Source organism: Lepidochelys kempii, chromosome 6, assembly GCF_965140285.1.
Source record: "Lepidochelys kempii isolate rLepKem1 chromosome 6, rLepKem1.hap1, whole genome shotgun sequence".
In the NCBI taxonomy this organism is placed as follows: domain Eukaryota; kingdom Metazoa; phylum Chordata; order Testudines; family Cheloniidae; genus Lepidochelys; species Lepidochelys kempii.
This window is the reverse complement of record NC_136385.1, coordinates 34,851,527-34,870,170: the sequence shown is the minus strand read 5'-3', so window position 1 is coordinate 34,870,170 and position 18,644 is coordinate 34,851,527. Positions and strand designations below refer to the sequence as shown.

At 43.5% G+C, this 18,644-nt stretch overlaps 1 protein-coding gene across 13 annotated transcripts in view; it reads left to right on the top strand.

The window, feature by feature from the left end:
• STK33 (serine/threonine kinase 33) overlaps nt 1–18,644 on the top strand; it is a 99,178-nt gene that overhangs the window by 57,674 nt on the left and 22,860 nt on the right. For all 13 annotated transcript variants that reach the window (XM_073347496.2, XM_073347495.2, XM_073347491.2 and 10 more), the window contains 3 exons: nt 2,856–2,994; nt 4,084–4,172; nt 14,349–14,433. In XM_073347496.2, coding sequence (XP_073203597.1) covers nt 2,856–2,994; nt 4,084–4,172; nt 14,349–14,433 — 313 coding nt within the window. The remainder of the gene's footprint in view (nt 1–2,855; nt 2,995–4,083; nt 4,173–14,348; nt 14,434–18,644) is intronic.

Below are 18,644 nucleotides of genomic sequence, written 5' to 3'. Positions count from 1 at the left end.
CTGGCCAGGCTACGGTGTGAAAGTTCTGTTTGTTTCTCCATGATGAAACCCGCCGCCCCTTGGTTCACTCTACTTCCCTGTAAGCTAACCACCCTCCCCTCCTCCCTTCAATCACCGCTTGCAGAGGCAATAAAGTCATTGTTGCTTCACATTCATGCATTCTTTATTTATTCATCACACAAAGAGGGGGATAACTACCAAGGTAGCCCAGGAGGGGTGATGGAGGAGAGAAGCACGGGGAGGGGTGGTGGAGGAAGGAAGGGGAAGGACAAGGCCACACAGCACTTTAAACGTTTAAAACTTATTGAATGCCAGCCTTCTGTTGCTTGGGCAATCCTCTGGGGTGGAGTGGCCGGGTGGCTGGAGGCCCCCCCACCGCATTCTTGGGCGTCTGGGTGAGGAGGCTATGGAACTTGGGGAGGAGGGCGGTTGGTTACACAGGGGCTGTAGCAGCAGTCTGTGCTCCTGCTGCCTTTCCTGCAGCTCAACCATATGCTGGAGCATATTGGTTTGATTCTCCAGCAGCCTCAGCATTGAATCCTGCCTCCTCTCATCACACTGCCACCACATTTGAGCTTCAGCCCTCTCTTCAGCCTGCCACTTACTCTCTTCAGCCCGTCACTTCTCCTCCCGGTCATACTGTGCTTTCCTGCACTCTGACATTGTCTGCCTCCATGCAGTCGTCTGTGCTATGTCAGTGTGGGAGGACACCATGAGCTCAGAGAACATTTAATCACAAGTGCGTTTTTTTCGCCTTCTAATCTTCACTAGCCTCTGAGAAGGAGAAGATCCTGTGATCATTGAAACACATGCAGCTGGTGGAGAAAAAAAAAGAGGCAGTAGTATTTAAAAAGACACATTTTCTAGAACAATGGCTACGCTCTTTCACAGTAAACCTTGCTGTTAACATTACATACACAGCACATGTGCTTTCGTTCCAAGGTCGTATTTTGCCTCCCCCCACCACGTGGCTAGCCCCTCACCCCCCCGGCTAACAGCGGGGAACATTTCTGTTCAGCCACAGGCAAAGAGCCCAGCAGGAACGGGCACCTCTGTATGTCCCCTTAAGAAAAGCACCCTATTTCAACCAGGTGACCATGAATGATATCACTCTCCTGAGGATAACACAGAGAGGTAAAGAACGGATGTTGTTTGAATGCCAGCAAACATACACTGCAATGCTTTGTTCTACAATGATTCCCGAGTATGTGCTACTGACCCGGTGTGGTAAAGTGTCCTACCATGGTGGATGGAATAAGGCTGCCCTCCCCAGAAACCTTTTGCAAAGGCTTTGGGAGTACATCCAGGAGAGCTGCAAATGCCAAGGCAAATTAATCATTAAACATGCTTGCTTTTAAACCATGTATACTGTTTTAAAAGGTACACTCACCAGAGGTCCCTTCTCCACCTGGCGGGTCCAGGCGGCAGCCTTGGGTGGGTCCGGGGGGGACTGCCTCCAGGTTCAGGGTGAGAAACAGTTCCTGGCTGTCGGGAAAACTAGTTTCTCCGCTTGCTTGCTGTGAGCTATCTACAACTTCATCATCATCATCTTCCTCGTCCCCAAAACCTGCTTCTGTGTTGCCGCCATCTCCTTGAAAGAGTCAAACAACACGGCTGGGGTAGTGGTGGCTGAACCCCCTAAAATGGCATGCAGCTCATCATAAAAGCGGCATATTTGGGGCTCTGACCCGGAGCAGCCGTTTGCCTCTCTGGTTTTCTGGTTGGCTTGCCTCAGCTCCTTAAGTTTCACGTGGCATTGCTTCGGGTCCCTGTTATGGCCTCTGTCCTTCATGCCCTGGGAGATTTTGACAAATGTTTTGGCATTTTGAAAACTGGAACGGAGTTCTGATAGCATGGATTCTTCTCCCCATACAGCGATCAGATCCCGTACCTCCTGTTTGGTCCATGCTGGAGTTCTTTTGCGATTCTGGGACTCCATCATGGTCACCTCTGCTGATGAGCTCTGCATGGTCACCTCTGCTGATGAGCTCTGGCCAGCATGGCAAGCTGCAGGTGACCATGCAAACAGGAAATTGAAATTCAAAAGTTCGCGGGCATTTTCCTGTCTGCCTGGCCAGTGCATCTAAGTTGAGAGTGCTGTCCAGAGCGGTCACAATAGAGCACTCTGGGATTGCTCCCGGAGGCCAATACCGTCTAATTGCGTCCACAGTACCCCAAATTCGACCCAGCAAGGCCGATTTAAGCACTAATCCACTTGTCAGAGGTGGATTAAGGAAATCGATTTTAAGAGCCCTTTAAATTAAAAAAAAGGACTTCATCGTGTGGACGGGTGCAGGTTTACATCGATTTAACACTGCTAAATTCTACCTAAACTCCTAGTTTAGACTAGGGCTTAGTGTCATTTTTTTAGTCACTTACTTCACAGTTTGTGAAAGGGGGTTGGTTGTTGCTGCTTTGGACAGCACAAAGCTCAAGGACACTGTAATGATGCCACTGTATGATGTCCATTACAATGGCACAGATCACTTTTTATGAGCTGTAAGTATATATTTTATCTTTTATTTAATTAGTCAAAGGTTGCTCATGTAATATGTATTTATAGCTTTATTCATAGTCATTAAAGAATATCTTGTTGTGTCTTTTTAGGTTTAACTATGCTTCTATAGGATTCTCTTTTTTAAGAAGTTGACAATATGCTGAATGAAAAACTCTTAGAACAATCATTAAAATCCATATTTTTTATTTTTGTTGTACAGGTTCTTGAAAATTTGAGAGTTTTAGTACTCAAAATATTCAGTATTTCTTGTGTTGTGTGTGTGTGTATATATATGTGTGTGTATATATATATATATACACACAAGAAAATCACTATTTTGGTTCTTTATTAATGTTAGCGGATGTTCCTTGTAATGGAGCTGTGCGAGGATGGAGAACTTAAAGAAATTCTTCACAGTAAAGGACAATTTACAGAGAATGAGACAAGGCACATAATTCAAAGCCTTGCATCAGCAATAGTGTATCTTCACAAAAAAGGCAAGGATGTTCATTTTATACATTTATTCATTGGCTCTGAATGTCAGTTTTAAGTGATCTCTGTTTATAAATGTTATTTATTTCCTAGAGTACTGGTGTCCCTGTGGCCTAGAAGTGAAGGATCCTACATTAGTGCTTTCCCCCCACTATTTAAACCGTTAACATTTCCTTTTACTTATTTGTTCCAGCACCATCCATCTGACAATAATATGAATTTCTTCTTCTTAAGTCTCAACCACTTTGCATTACAGCATTAACTTATTTCAGCAGCTAAGTAAATAGTCTATTACAGCAGAGAGAAAGAAGCAGACGTGTAGTGCTCTAGATATTCCTTAATTATCTGTCCTCCACTTGGTGGGATGCAGTCAACATCAGCATTTTAATTCACTCCAGGGAAGCATTAAAATCCTCCACAGCCCATGACAGAGTTAACCAATTCAGACAGAAAACTAGAGTTCAGTGTATCCAGTTATTTTTCCCTATATTGTAGGAGTATGAAGATTTGTATTTGAATAACACAGAAAATTGTATTCATCTCTATATTTTGGAATTAGTTGGAGGAATTAGCAGCTCCTCTTTTTCTCCCACCCAGACATATGATTCCTTCTCTGTGGAATGGCCCCTTCTTCAAAGCAAATATGGCTTTGGTCTTCTCTCTATTTTTGGTGGGCAGAGAAAGGGAAATAAAGAAATCTACAATCTCATCCCCTTTGGTCTGTTGGATGTGAGATGAGACTAGACTTATGAAAATATATGCACATTTTGTAAATCTATAATCCACTAGTTTTTTCTATAAGATGTTCACAGGTCTGCTATTGTATAACACAGAGCAATGCAAACTGTTTTTCTTATTACAGATCATCAGGGGGATGGATCCAAATTTGATCCAGATTTGGAATCTTCATATAAAGACTCCTTGAATCAAAGGGCAAATACTCCTTCCTTTTAAGTTTTCAGTAATGGAAAACTAAATGCATTGAAACTGAAACTCATTTGAATGAGTAATTTCCACAAGATAAAAACATTTGTCAGAATATTTTGACTACAAGTGATAAATACATTTTTAGTTTTTGTTCTCTTCCTTGACAGATATTGTTCACAGAGATCTAAAACTGGAAAACATTTTAGTTAAAAGCAGTGAAACTGATGAAGAAAATGAAATGAAATTAAATATAAAGGTAAGACTAGAAAGTGTAGCAACTGTTTGCTTTGAGCAATGGTTTAGATACCCAAATATCAAAGTCAGCCCCCTAGTAATGCCTATTTGTAGCTTTTGAATAGAGCCACTCTATTGTGTTATTAAGAACACTAAGAAACCTGCCCAACTTAATGCAGATATTGAAATGAATCATTTTGGAAGCTAAGTGCCACTGCTGAAAGATACTTTTTTGCAGGGTCAGATAGCTGTGGTATACCTTTAGGTCAGTTGAAACAAACCTTAAAGAAAGCATACCTTATTAATCTAGATCTACCTTAGGATAGTTCCAAACTCTTAGTAACACTAAGTTAGCAGGAATTCTAAGCTATAATTTTTAAATTGTGTATTGCCTATTTAATGTAAATGTGTTAGTAATTTAGAAAAATTACATCTAGACTAAGCCCTTGATTTAAATATAAATTATATACCATTCTAGGCTTTGTTGGATATTACTAAATATATACTAACTAAACACAATTAATGTACCATGTACTTTTATCTATAGATTTTAATTGTAATAATTGGTCCTTGAAGGCTAATAAATCGTATGTGATATACTAGTTGTTCCCCCATTTTAATAGCAGCTGCTGTGTATTATTACAACCTTGTAGAATTGAAGTGTTGGATTGCTGATCTGCTCCAGTAGATAAAGTTGTATGTTCTATGTTGTGACATATATATCTATATAGAACATACTGCTTTATCTATATCATCTATATCATCAATGGCTATTAGCCAGGATGGGCAGGAATGGTGTCCCTAGCCTCTGTTTGCTAGAAGCTGTGATTGGGTGACAGGGCATGGATCACTTGATGGTAACCTGTCTGTTCATTCCCTTTGGGGCACCTGCCATTGGCCACTGTCAGAGGACAGGATACTGGGCTTGCTGGACCTTTGGTCTGACCCAGTATGGCCGTTCTTATGTTCTTATATCTCATACATTGTGTAATACTGATGCTTTTATAAAACGCTTTGGAAAATTCCATGGTGCAAAATCCAGCCAACATGTACCTTGGAGTCCACTTTGCATAACTTATTTTCATTCTGAGAAGCATAAAATTCTGGATCTTGATCTCTCCCCCAGTGTGGGACATGTGGGCTACACCTCTCTTCCTGCAAATACCAGAGGCACTTCAGACTTGTCATGAGTCAGAACACCTATTCTGTTCTTATGCCCAATTCTCTGTCTCCAGCAGTGCAAATAGAGCAGTGATTCAGCCCTCCTGGCTTATCCAGGGTAGTCTTGCTTTTATACCTCAGTTTAGAATTGCACCAAGCAAGATCTTTCTTCTCCTCTCTCGCTCCTCTGTCCCTCAGGGCACTAAGGTTTTGCTAGGCTCCATTTTTTAATGGGGCTATCTGCAGAGATCTTTCCCTCTGTTTACCTTGTCCTCTTCATAGTAGACTAGGTCTGATGGAACAATCTGAAGACCAACGGAGAAAGTGAGAGATTGAGCTGTGGAGATCCTTTCATAGTTAGTGGCAATAGAAGTGGTTGTAGGATAGGGGAGCCACAGAGATCAGGGGAGAACAGCTCCCCTGTTTTCCAGGCATTATGTATATGCAAGTACATGGCTTATAGAAAACCTTGCTCCTCATTTTCCCTTTGTCCTCTCAATCGCAATCTTCCTCTCTCTTTTCCTTCTCTCTTTCTCATCCCCTTCAAAATCAATTACTGCCATTGCTGCCTCTTCCCCCACAAAAGTAATGAATTGCCCCTCACCCCACAAAATCAGTTACAGCTGCTGTCAGCCCCATCATCTTTTTGTGGAACCCTCATGCTGTTGCACCTGTTTCTGCTGCTTTCCTGAGATTTTTACATGCTTCCTTCAGCCTACTGCCTGAAGTGGGAGGATTGCTGTGATCTGTACTCTGCCCCTACCCATCACCGGAGCTTACAAGACTTGGGAGTATGGATGCTGGGATCTTCACTTCTCTCTCTCTAGCCTTGAGGAATGGTGTCTGCCTGAATCTTCACTATTCCTTTGACACTAGACCAGGGGTCTCAAACTCAATTTACCTTAGGGCCAGTGCCAGTCATCAAATCCTCCCAGCAGCCCAATAATGTCACTGAAGATGGTGTTCAGAAAAGAAAATGTTTATATTCTATTTTTTATTTTGAATTTCTTAGAAATAATAAAACTGTCATACAACTGTATACAACTCTTCACCTGCCAGAGAGTTTTTAGCGTTTGCCAGACACCTGGCAACACTTCAGTTCTGTCAGTTTGTTGATGTTCAGCCTCACTGACTGAGCAGCTGAAACCTTCAGGATTGCAGCGAGGTGTGCATCAGATAGTTGTGTTCGGTATTTTGATTTGTTTATATTAATTGTGGGGGGAAAACTGATGCAGCCTCCATGGCTGACTCTGCCTGGCGACTAGTGATGGTATCTCTGTCTCTCCCCCAGCCAATGGGAGCTACGAGGGGGTGGAGGGTAGCGGCACCTGCAGCAGACATTGCCGGCAGTGTGTCTGCCTTCATCTCTCCTCCACGGGCTGCAGTGGGGAGGTTCTCAGGCTGCAGATGGCCCACGGACTGGCACTTTGAGACCCCTGCACTAGACGGAGGAGTAACAGCTACAGAAGGAATGTGGAGGCCTACAGCAGTGGTCTCCAAACTGGGGTGTGCGAGATGATCCCAGGGGGTGCACTGCAGCAGGAGTGCCGCCGGATGGCACTCCGCCGGTTTTTTTTCTTCGGCAGCAGCTCTGCATGTCCATGGCTGGTGTTCCCCTCCGGCGGCCCGCCTGCGGTAAGTCTTCCGTTCTTCTTCCTTCGGCATCGCGTCTCCGGCAGGTCTTCTGGTCTTCACCCTGGGGTGCGCGAGCCAAAAAGTTTGGAGACCACTGGCCTACAGGAACAGCCAGGAGACAGATGCTTCTTGGTGAAGGAATAGGTGCTGCTCCGTGTATGGCATATGCCAGCACAAGGCAGAGCCCCATACACCCCTGGATTTAGGGGGAGCCCTGAGTATAAGGGTAGAAACTCCTTTCAATTCCTGTCTACCACAAAGTATGAAAGGAGGGACTCTGCTGGGTAAAACTTCCCAGGGTAAAACTTGGGCCATGGACACCAGGAGAAAGGCCAGACCCAGGAGCAGGACCAATCCCTCCTTCCATTCCAAACTGCAGCTGGACTTGCCTCCATCCAGAAATAGCACTAGAGGGCAGGATATTCCTTCTCAAGCATATGGGTCCTGGCAACTTCAGACATATGAATGCTGGGAATAGGGCAGTATGCTGTGAAGATATGGGCTCTTACACAACCTTGGAGAAAAAGGGAAAACATCAAATCATTCTGAAGGTATTTAATAGCTTTTAGGACTAGGGATAGATGAATCTGTCCCTCAAGACACAAGGTACACAGGAGTCTACACCTGATAGTAAGAAAAAGATCAGGAAGAGTTTGGTCTGCCTGAGTTCTCAAAAGGCTGAACAAGTTGATGGAAGAAGTTGAAATTCAGAATTTAACTTCCAGGATTGCAGCAGACTCCTGAAGGATTCTACTGATACTGGTGGAACTGGCAGGCACTTGTCTGCATATTACCCTCAGCCCTTCTCACTGGCAGTCACCAATACCAATACAAAACATTACCTTTCATTCTGTCTGCATCCCTGAGAGTGTCTATGAAAGAACTGGCAGTGATATTATCCACTGAGGAGTCTAGAAACTTATCCATTGATGGCATACTTGACCGAATGTCAGCACCAGAGACCTCGCGAGAGACTTAGTGTCTCTCCATGCTATGGATAAACAAGTTTGTAATATGAAGAATTCTCTAATCCACTCTTGGAAGATTGTCAATCTGGGGGTTGAGAGAAACACAAGGAGAGCCGGTCTTCCCTATGCGATTCAGCAACATTCAAGCACTAATATTTAAGGTGATTCAGAGCCAAGAGTCATCAAGGCATCTTTAGTCATCAAGGCATCTTTACATGCATCTTTTAAAGTCTTGCATGGAGATTCCTATATGGATATGAATGCATGAGAGGGCTTCAGAGATTAATTTTAGAGGTCTAGAATCTTTGTCTACAAGAGATGCAAAGGAAAGTAAAGATACCAACCAGAGTGATGCAGTCCCCCAATTGATGGGCTTTTCCACATGAAGCCCATATAATGTAAGATTCTTCCTTCACAATCCAGATACTAGTTCATTCATCCTTTTGAAAACACTTTGAGCTTTATCTTTAATTCTCCACAGTCTCATTCTTGGATAGACAGTTGCTCCAGGTGGTGATCCTGTAGTAGTAGTAAATACTGCTAATTTTAGGGAAGAAAGAACCTTCTTTCTGTCCTACATACCTTCTCCCTGTAATTTTCCCTACTCTTCTCTATATCCCAAATGTCTCCCATTAGGGGAGAGGTCAGGATCCAGAATGGAAAACAATTTGTTACCAGATGTTTTCCTTTCTGATACTCACCTATCCCACTTGGGTTATTTTTGTGATGGCCTCTCCTTGGGTTCCTGTGTATAACTATCACAGTTGTATAGGGGCTTACTGTCAGGCATTTTACATCTATCGACTAGTAGAAATTCAGCATTTTAGTTCACCTTGGAAGTGCTTGTTTTCACGGATCCTAGCAAGTGCCCCATCCTGGCCACCCATTGCTCTGAGGGGAGTCCAAGCCTGTATGCTCTGGATTCCCAGGGGTGTTTTACGATTTTTGAGCCTGAATAGAGTTCAGCCACTGCCCCAATCTAGGGGTCCTTATGCACTGCAGAGCCATTGGTCATTATCTTTGAAAACTCATGGCGATCCGGGGAAGTCCCAGACGACTGGAAAAAGGCTAATGTAGTGCCCATCTTTAAAAGTGTGGGTAACAGCTTCTTCTTCTTTTTTTTTTAAACCTACTCACACTCATCAGTTTCATATAGAATAAACCTCTAATTTGGTTTTTAAACACTAGCTAACTAACTAACTGTAATGATGCTGGTTCTGGCGGGACCCAACTGAGAGTGCCAATTCAGGACAAATTGCTTAAAGCAGGGCAGTTACAGCCCAAGGCTGGGGTTTTTCCCACCTCTAAGGCAAACCAAACCAGCCAAACAGAGCAGACTTTGGTCTCACCCCGCTGGCTAACCACAAGTCACACAAGCAATTCCCTTAGACACTCCAGTTTCCCAGTATCTCCACCAGTGCCATTTGTTATGGGGACAAATGGTTATGAAAACCAATACCCAGTAAAAACAAAAAAGTTCTCTCGATCCCAAAGGATCAAGCCCCAGACCCAGGTCAATATACAAATCAGATCTTACCCACAAATCACGCTGTTGCCAATCCTTTAGAATCTAAAATCTAAAGGTTTATTCATAAAAGGAAAGAAATATAGATGAGAGCTAGAATTGGTTAAATGGAATCAGTTACATACAGTAATGGCAAAGTTCTTGGTTCAGGCTTGCAGCAGTGATAGAATAAACTGCAGGTTCAAATCAAGTCTCTGGAAGTACATCCGCAGCTGGGATGGGTCATCAGTCCTTTGTGTAGAGCTTCAGTTTGTAGCAAAGTTCCTCCAGAGGTAAGAAGCAGGATTGAAGACAAGATGGAGGAGCTGCAGCAGCTTTTTATATTCTCTTGCCATGTGGTTGGTCTTTCTTTGTCTCAAAGACAAGCTGTCCATCACATGGCACTGAAAAACCTCAGAGTTCTGTCCATAGGCAGGTCCCTGCACACCTTGCTGAGTCATAAGGCAAGTCTGCCTTCTCGCAATGGATCAGTTGTATAGCTGATGGTCCTTAATGGGCCATCAAGCAGGCTAGGCAGAGCTGACATCAACTTGTCTGGAGTGTTCCCCAGAAGCATAGCACAGGTTTGAAATACAGACAGTATAGAGCCAATATTCATAACTTTAACTATAAAAATGATACACATATAGACAGCTTAATCATAACCAGCAAATCATAACCTTGTCTTAGACACCTCATTCGACCCCCTTTATACAAGTTTTGGTGCCACTACAGGATTTTGGTTGCAACAATGATCTATACGGTCCCAGCTCATGTCAATAACGTCACACTAACTAACTAATGAAAAAGGTGTTTGGGGTTTTTCCAGACCAATTTTTCCAGTGTCTGTCATTTCTTGGTTCAAGGAAGGTGCTGGGATCCCACTCTGGATCAGAGCAGCAGAACATTACCCACAGAACTGCCTGTAATAATTATTTTTCCACCCCCTGCCGTTTTTTTGTTAAAGAGCCAGCCTGTAAGGTTAAGGGAGCCACCAGTGATTTAATAGGTAGGCACAAACACATAGAGTACAGTGCAGAATGTGTTAAGCAAAGCAGAGTGCAGTGGACCCAAGCTGCTGACCAGCCAAGCAACTGTTTCTGAAGAGCTGCCGAAGAGCCTTCACCCTCTTTTCTCTGGTTCAGGCAGCTGAATAATGCTTTCAACAGCCCCTCTCCCCTGCTGCTGCTTGCTCCCTCTCAACTTTCCTACTGCTGTGCAAGGAACATGCAATCATTGCAAGAAGTGGGCCCACATGGGAGGATTCTCTAGTCACTGATAGAGTAAGGAGTTGTTTTCTGCAGCAGTCCAAACTCTGTGTGATTCTTAATAAACAGCTCTCTCATTTTCCAGACATTTTGGTTTTGCTTCTCTTGACTTTCCTTCCTGACTTCTGGCCCTCTCCCTACTTACCCCCACCATGGACTGTATCTGATTGTTGCCTCTACTATCTGTAGTAGATTTTAGGTGAGCCTCCCAGCCTACCATATCAACATGGAAAGCAAAATGATTAACAGGAATTTGCCCATTATCCTTGGTGTCCTTATGTTTTTTGATGACCTCTGGGTTTAAGGTTATCTTGAATATCAGGAAAAACCTTTTAAATATCTTATGCTTAGATAGTGGAACAGGTTGCCTAGCAAGGTAGTTATGGAACAAACATTAGCAGTGTTTGATACAAAGTAACAGACATGTATGAAAGGAATGGGGTAGAGTCAGTGTTTTCCCCAAGAATTGAAATTAGGGGGTGTGTTCAAATTTGCGGGGCGGGGGTCAGGGTCGATGCGGGGTGAGACCATGAGGGTGAAGGTGGGCTGTATGGCACCATAATAAAAACTGAAAAATGTTTCATGACCATTTTATTAGATTTTAAAATCATCACACAAATTAAAGTTGGCTACTCAAGCCTTCTATGAAGCACTACATCTACATCCTTCTTGGTTTCTTGTTATAATTTTGCACAACTCTGTTAATGAACTTCTTGAATGCAATGCATTCATCTTTGGTGGCTTCTCGTGTGTCCAGTATTTCTGTTCCTTCAATTGATATGCTCATTAGTTCATTCACATGATCAGGCAGAAGGCGACTTCTTTCAAAACACAAAATTCTATTCAATGATGAAAAAGAATGTTCAACTGTAGCTGTTGTGACTGGGAGTAGCAAGAGATGAATTCCTACTTCTTTCAGCCCAGGAAACATAGCATAAAGATCAGGTCGAGCCACTAGTGATGGTAAAAAAGAAGTTGAAGTCAAATCTTCATTCATTTGTCATATGATATTCCATTCTGTGTTCAAACTCTCTATTCTGTCCTGAGCACGTGGCAGCCCCATTGCTGGTAGTGCCTCACTCCACTCAACTGTCGGTGTTTTATAAGACTAGGATCTGTAATCGCTATGTAGAGGTTGAGTAGAATGTAGAAGTCGCTGTTGTAGATTTTTAAGAATCAAGTCTGTGTACTTTTTCAGTTGTCTTAACAAACACTTCTTGTCCTCTTCACTGAAGGATTCAATATAAATGCCTTCATTAGTCAACTTCTGGACTGAAGTCTTTGCTTCTTACAGTACTTTTTCAATGGATAGCTCTCTGACTGATCCAAATGTAGCTTCTGTTGCTGGACAAAGATCTACTACTGTTGTAGCAGATGCCTGGATGGCATTGTTTAATGACCCAAGTGGTTTCAACAGTAGACTTACAAGAGAGAGAATGGCAATAGTCTTCTCTGTATGTAGTAGCAAAAGTAATCCACCAGCCTCACTACTTAGCTCCATCCCATCTTGGTAGATACTTTCCAAAGCCAGTAATAATGGCTGGAGTAATTTTAAGACAACAGCCAAGGATCGCTCATGAGAAAGCTAGAGGGTTTTCCCAGGTTGGACTAATTTGAACTTCAGTCTCAGTGTATCTTCTATATTTTCCAAGATATTCAGTCTTTCTGGACTCTTGCTGAAAAAAGAATATAATGAAGACATTAAATTTATAGCTTTTTAAATGTTTTTTGAAGAGTCTACAGCTCGTACTAGCGCCAGTTGGAGTAGATGGCCTCTGCAGTGTGTATAGGAGAGATTAGGGTTACACTTTTCTCTGAGCAAAGCTTGTGCTCCACCATGTCTTCCAGAGAAGTTTGCAGCTCCATCAAGTGCACAAGCAGCCATCTCTTTGGGGTCCCATTGACAAGCATTTAACTCTTCTAAGATGTGGGTTGTCACAGATGCAGTCAATCTGTCTTCTATAACTCGAACATCTAGAAATGCATCTACTGGCCTACCACTGACATCAAGATAACATACACAATTACTTAATACTTGATGACCATTTGCATTGGTGCATTCATCAGCCATATATGCAATTATTTGAATGTGAAGAGAGAGTTCGTCACTTTTTCAACTGTTGAATCTTTCACTGTTGCACCACATGCGTCTAACCAGTCAGCTGAGTATCTTGCAGAAAGATAGTTAGCATTTGCTGGTCTTGTTCGGAACCAGTGTTCAACTTCAAGATGAACAAGTGACAATGCACTTAACATTGGCCTCCAGTTTGTAGTGTGTGTCACCTCTTCCTTAAATAGAAAGTATGATGCCACAGCCATGTTTGTTCGCATGAACTGTGTTGTGTCTCCAGCATTCTAACAGCCTCATTAACATTCACCGGTGTTGTCCTTGGTCAGAGGAGACTCAGAGTTCAGCGCTGCTTTCACATGAGTTCACATCCCAGGTGGGGGGCAAGAAGGCACCTTGCTCGTTCCTCCAGCTGCTCACTGTTCGCTCTGGCCACTGTTATTCGTTGTGCCACCGTTCACTCCATCTCTCTGTTGCCAGTGGCCCTGCACCGTCACCTTCTGGTGCCACCTGCCATTGTGACCTCTGCGAGTTGGTCTCTTGAGGTTCCACGTGGCTCTCAGGGATTTCAGCTGAGCTCTCAGTGGGGGAACCTCACTGCTAGTGCAGACTGGGCCTTCTCTTCCATAGAAACACTGTCCCACAGCAGGTCTAAGCACTTAGACCTGATTATCAGTGATTTCAGCTGTAGTGGTCACTTAACAGAACAAAAGACTGTCTATGGAGCCTAATCAGCTTTGTCTTTAAACAGGGGAGAGGGGCAGGTCAAATACTACTTGAGGCTCAGGCAGACCATCAAGCAAAACACCTGCCCCCACCCTCTTTCTTGATGCCCTCAATCAGCACAGGGTAAGTACAGTTCTCCTGCCCTTTACTCATACAATAAGAATAACAACATTTCTTTACCATCTGCATTCAAATGATTTGTAACCCAACCCCAGCTAAAATCTATCACTTGGGCAACACAGCTCTATTTGCTGGATACCTAGGTAGATTAGGTGTGAATGTAAATACACTCTTGTCCTGAAGCCTTTCCCCCCAGCACCCAGCTCATCACTAGCTGTCAGGGAGAGCTCATTTAAACTTTGCTTATAAATCATAATTTGAAATTATTAGGTTGGCCAACAATCACCGAAATGAATGCACTGACATTGTTATAAAAAACAGCTGTATAAGGAAGCTAGTCTATGTTCATACTTTTCAAATCTATTCTTTTTTTCAGATACACATATTTTATGATACACTTTATATGCTTTTAAAGTGTGTATTAATGTTTCAATTTCAATTCAAATTTCCAAACAATTGCTAAATTGGCAAAACTGCATGTAAGTAGTTCACAAACCTGTGGCAGGGAGGTGTTGGGGAAATTCAGGGGGGGTAAGCACCCCCATTGGGGAGGTGTAGGGAAATCCCTGGATAGAGTCCTTCCTACTTGAGGTAGGAGATTGAGTGGGATGATTTGAGAGAGGTCCAGTCAAACTCCATTCTCTCTGACTACAGCCATTTTGCTACAAACAATAAACTCTAAGCTGGACAGAAGAACTTCAGCTTCATGTCAGTATGGATAGTTTCCTTACTGTGTTGTTTCCTGTAGGTGACTGATTTTGGTTTAGCTGTACAGAAAGCAGGTGGCAGTGAAAGCATGTTTCAGTCTACGTGTGGGACTCCTACCTACATGGGTAAGTTCAGCACTTCATACAGTTTATGAATGTTTGTTTTATTCTTATTACATGAAGAAATGCAATATAACTCTTCGTGTTCTTTCTTGCTCACAAATAGCCATGGAGAGGTGCTACTTCTTAGCTCCTTTTGTCAGGAGCTTCCCCCTCCCTTAAAGGAATTGGCATACCAGATCAGGCCAATGATCTGTCTAGTCTGATATCCTGTCTCTGATAATAGTCTTTACCATATGCTTCAGTGGGAGGTGCCAGTAACTATAATGGATAATAATAATAATAGTGGAGGAGTTTCTTTCTAACCCTTGCAGTTATAGTGACCAACTTTGTGTCCTTGAAGCATGAGGCTTTATATTCCTTATAAACTTCGTATCCTATCTTGTGTAAATGTGGATGTTCACAGTATCCATATTGTTTAATTCACTTTTTTTAATCCTACTAAGTTCTTGGCCTCTCCGGTAGCAGTGGATTCCACAGACTAGAAATGCATTTTGTTGAATTTTTGCTCCCAGTATAACAAGGATAACACAGCTGTTGAATACTAACAAAGTACATGACTGTTGTTTGTTCAGATGTCCTTCCTCTCTCCAGTCAGCCGGAGAGCAGGCTAGAAAGGTCTGAGGTCTTCCAGCGAGAGCTCACACTGTGGATCTAAGGGAAAGAGGCATCGACCCATTCCCCACCTCCCAAAAAGCAGAATCCCAACCCTTACTCAGGCCTTCGGCATGCTCAGAATTAAAGGTCCTAACTAGAAACAGGAAACTTGCGCTTCTCAAATTTCACATACATCACCATCTCGCCCGCCCCCAAACCTCCCTCAGATAAAATGGGAGGACATGGAGACCCTAGTCTTCCTAAACTTTGCAAAGGGAAAAAGAGGTACAAAGGGTTTAAACACTGAGGCTATGTCTACACTTCAGCTGCTACAGCAGCACAGCTGCAGCACTGAAGCTGTACCGCCGTAGCGCTTGACTGTCGACACTCACTACAACGTAGAGAAGGGTTCTCCTGTTGCTGTAGTTAATCTGTCTCCCCAAGAGGCGCTAGCTAGGTCAACGGAAGAATTCTCTGTCAACTTAGCGCTGTCTACACTGGGACTTAGGTCAACGTAACTGTGTTCACCAATGTGTACATTGCTCACACCCCTGAGTGTTATAACTGGTTTGATTTACCTTTTTAATGTAGATGTGACATAATATTGCTTCACATAGGAACTGCCATATGTGTGGTTCTTTCTCTGACAGTGACTGGTATCTGATGCTTCGGAAGAAGTTGAACCAAATATTGAAGTTGGTAATTATGGAGTAACCTGCCCATAGATCAAATTTGTTAAAACTCCCTTCCTCCTCCCAAATCAGTTAGTAGATGTCTTATGACCTTCTAAACTTTTTTTTTATCTTGTATATTATGGATGTCCTCATCATCCAGTATCTAATTGTGTTTCAAATCCTACTGAGCTCTTTGCCTCAATGATACATTTAGGCAATGAGTTTCACAGATTGACTAGCTGACTGTGGATTCGCAAAAAGAAAAGGAGTACTTGTGGCACCTTAGAGACTAACCAATTTATTTGAGCATGAGCTTTCATGAGCTACAGCTCACTTCATCGGATGCATACCGTGGAAACTGCAGCAGACATTATATACACACAGAGATCATGAAACAATACCTCCTCCCACCCCACTGTCCTGCTGGTAATAGCTTATCTAAAGTGATCATCAAGTTGGGCCATTTCCAGCACAAATCCAAGTTTTCTCACCCCCCACCCCCCCCCCACACAAACTCACTCTCCTGCTGGTAATAGCCCATCCAAAGTGACAACTCTCTTCACAATGTGCATGATAATCAAGGTGGGCCATTTCCTGCACAAATCCAGGTTCTCTCACCCCCTCACCCCCCTCCAAAAACCACACACACAAACTCACTATCCTGCTGGTCCTCTACAGCAAACAGGGAAAGATTAAGAATGAGCTCTCAAAAATGGATACTCTCATAAAAAACCAACCTTCCACACAAACTTCCTCGTGGCTGGATTTTACTAAAACTAGACAAGCCATTTACAACGCATACTTTGCTTCTCTACAAAAGAAAAAGGACACTAAACTTTCTAAACTACTACATGCTACAAGGGGCCACAGCAATGGTTCCCTCAACCTACCTAGCAATATTGTTAATCTATCCAACTATACTCTCAGCCCAGCAGAAGCAGCTGTCCTATCTCGGGGCCTCTCCTTCTGCCCCTCCACCCCCACGAACATGATACAGTTCTGTGGTGACCTAGAATCCTATTTTCGACGTCTCCGACTCAAGGAATATTTCCAAAATACCTCTGAACAACATACTAATCCACAGAGGCCTCCCTACCAACACTATAAAAAGAAGGATTCTAGGTGGACTCCTCCTGAAGGTCGAAACAGCAGACTGGACTTCTACATAGAGTGCTTCCGCCGACGTGCACGGGCTGAAATTGTGGAAAAGCAGCTTCACTTGCCCCATAACCTCAGCCATGCGGAACGCAATGCCATCCACAGCCTCAGAAACAACTCTGACATCATAATCAAAAAGGCTGACAACGGAGGTGCTGTTGTCATCATGAATAGGTCGGAATATGAACAAGAGGCTGCTTGGCAGCTCTCCAACACCACTTTCTACAAGCCATTACCCTATGATCCCACTGAGAGTTACCAAAAGGAACTACAGCATTTGCTCAAGAAACTTCCTGAAAAAGCACAAGATCAAATCCGCACAGACACACCCCTGGAACCTCGACCTGGGATATTCTATCTACTACCCAAGATCCATAAACCTGGAAATCCTGGGCGCCCCATCATCTCAGGCATTGGCACCCTGACAACAGGATTGTCTGGCTATGTAGACTCCCTCCTCAGGCCCTATGCTACCAGCACTCCCAGCTACCTTCGAGACACCACTGACTTCCTGAGGAAACTTCAATCCATCGGTGATCTTCCTGATAACACCATCCTGGCCACTATGGATGTAGAAGCCCTCTACACCAACATTCCACACAAAGATGGACTACAAGCCGTCAAGAACACTATCCCCGATAATGTCACGGCTAACCTGGTGGCTGAACTTTGTGACTTTGTCCTTACCCATAACTATTTTACATTTGGGGACAATGTATACCTTCAGATCAGCAGCACTGCTATGGGTACCCGCATGGCCCCACAGTATGCCAACATTTTTATGGCTGATTTAAAACAACTCTTCCTCAGCTCTCGTCCCCTAAAGCCCCTACTCTACTTGCGCTATATTGATGACATCTTCATCATCTGGACCCATGGAAAAGAAGCCCTTGAGGAATTCCACCATGATTTCAACAACTTCCATCCCACCATCAACCTTAGCCTGGTCCAGTCCTCACAAGAGATCCACTTCCTGGACACTACAGTGCTAATAAACAATGATCACATAAACACCACCCTATACCGGAAACCTTTCACCCTGACCACACCACACGATCCATCGTCTACAGCCAAGCTCTGCGATACAACCGCATTTGCTCCAACCCCTCAGACAGAGACAAACACCTACAAGATCTCTGTCAAGCTTTCTTACAACTACAATACCCACCTGCGGAAGTGAAGAAACAGATTGATAGAGCCAGAAGAGTTCCCAGAAGTCACCTACTAAAGGACAGGCCTAACAAAGAAAATAACAGAACGCCACTAGCCATCACCTTCAGCCCCCAACTAAAACCCCTCCAACGCATTATTAAGGATCTACAACCTATCCTGAAGGATGACCCAACACTCTCACAAATCTTGGGAGACAGGCCAGTCCTTGCCTATAGACAGCCCCGTAACCTGAAGCAAATACTCACCAACAACCACATACCACACAACAGAACCACTAACCCAGGAACTTATCCTTGCAAGAAAGCCCGTTGCCAACTGTGCCCACATATCTATTCAGGGGACACCATCACAGGGCCTAATAACATCAGCCGCACTATCAGAGGCTCATTCACCTGCACATCCACCAATGTGATATATGCCATCATGTGCCAGCAATGCCCCTCTGCCATTTACATTGGTCAAACTGGACAGTCTCTACGTAAAAGAATAAATGGACACAAATCAGATGTCAAGAATTATAACATTCATAAACCAGTCGGAGAACACTTCAATCTCTCTGGTCATGCAATCACAGACATGAAGATCGCTATCTTAAAACAAAAAAACTGCAAATCC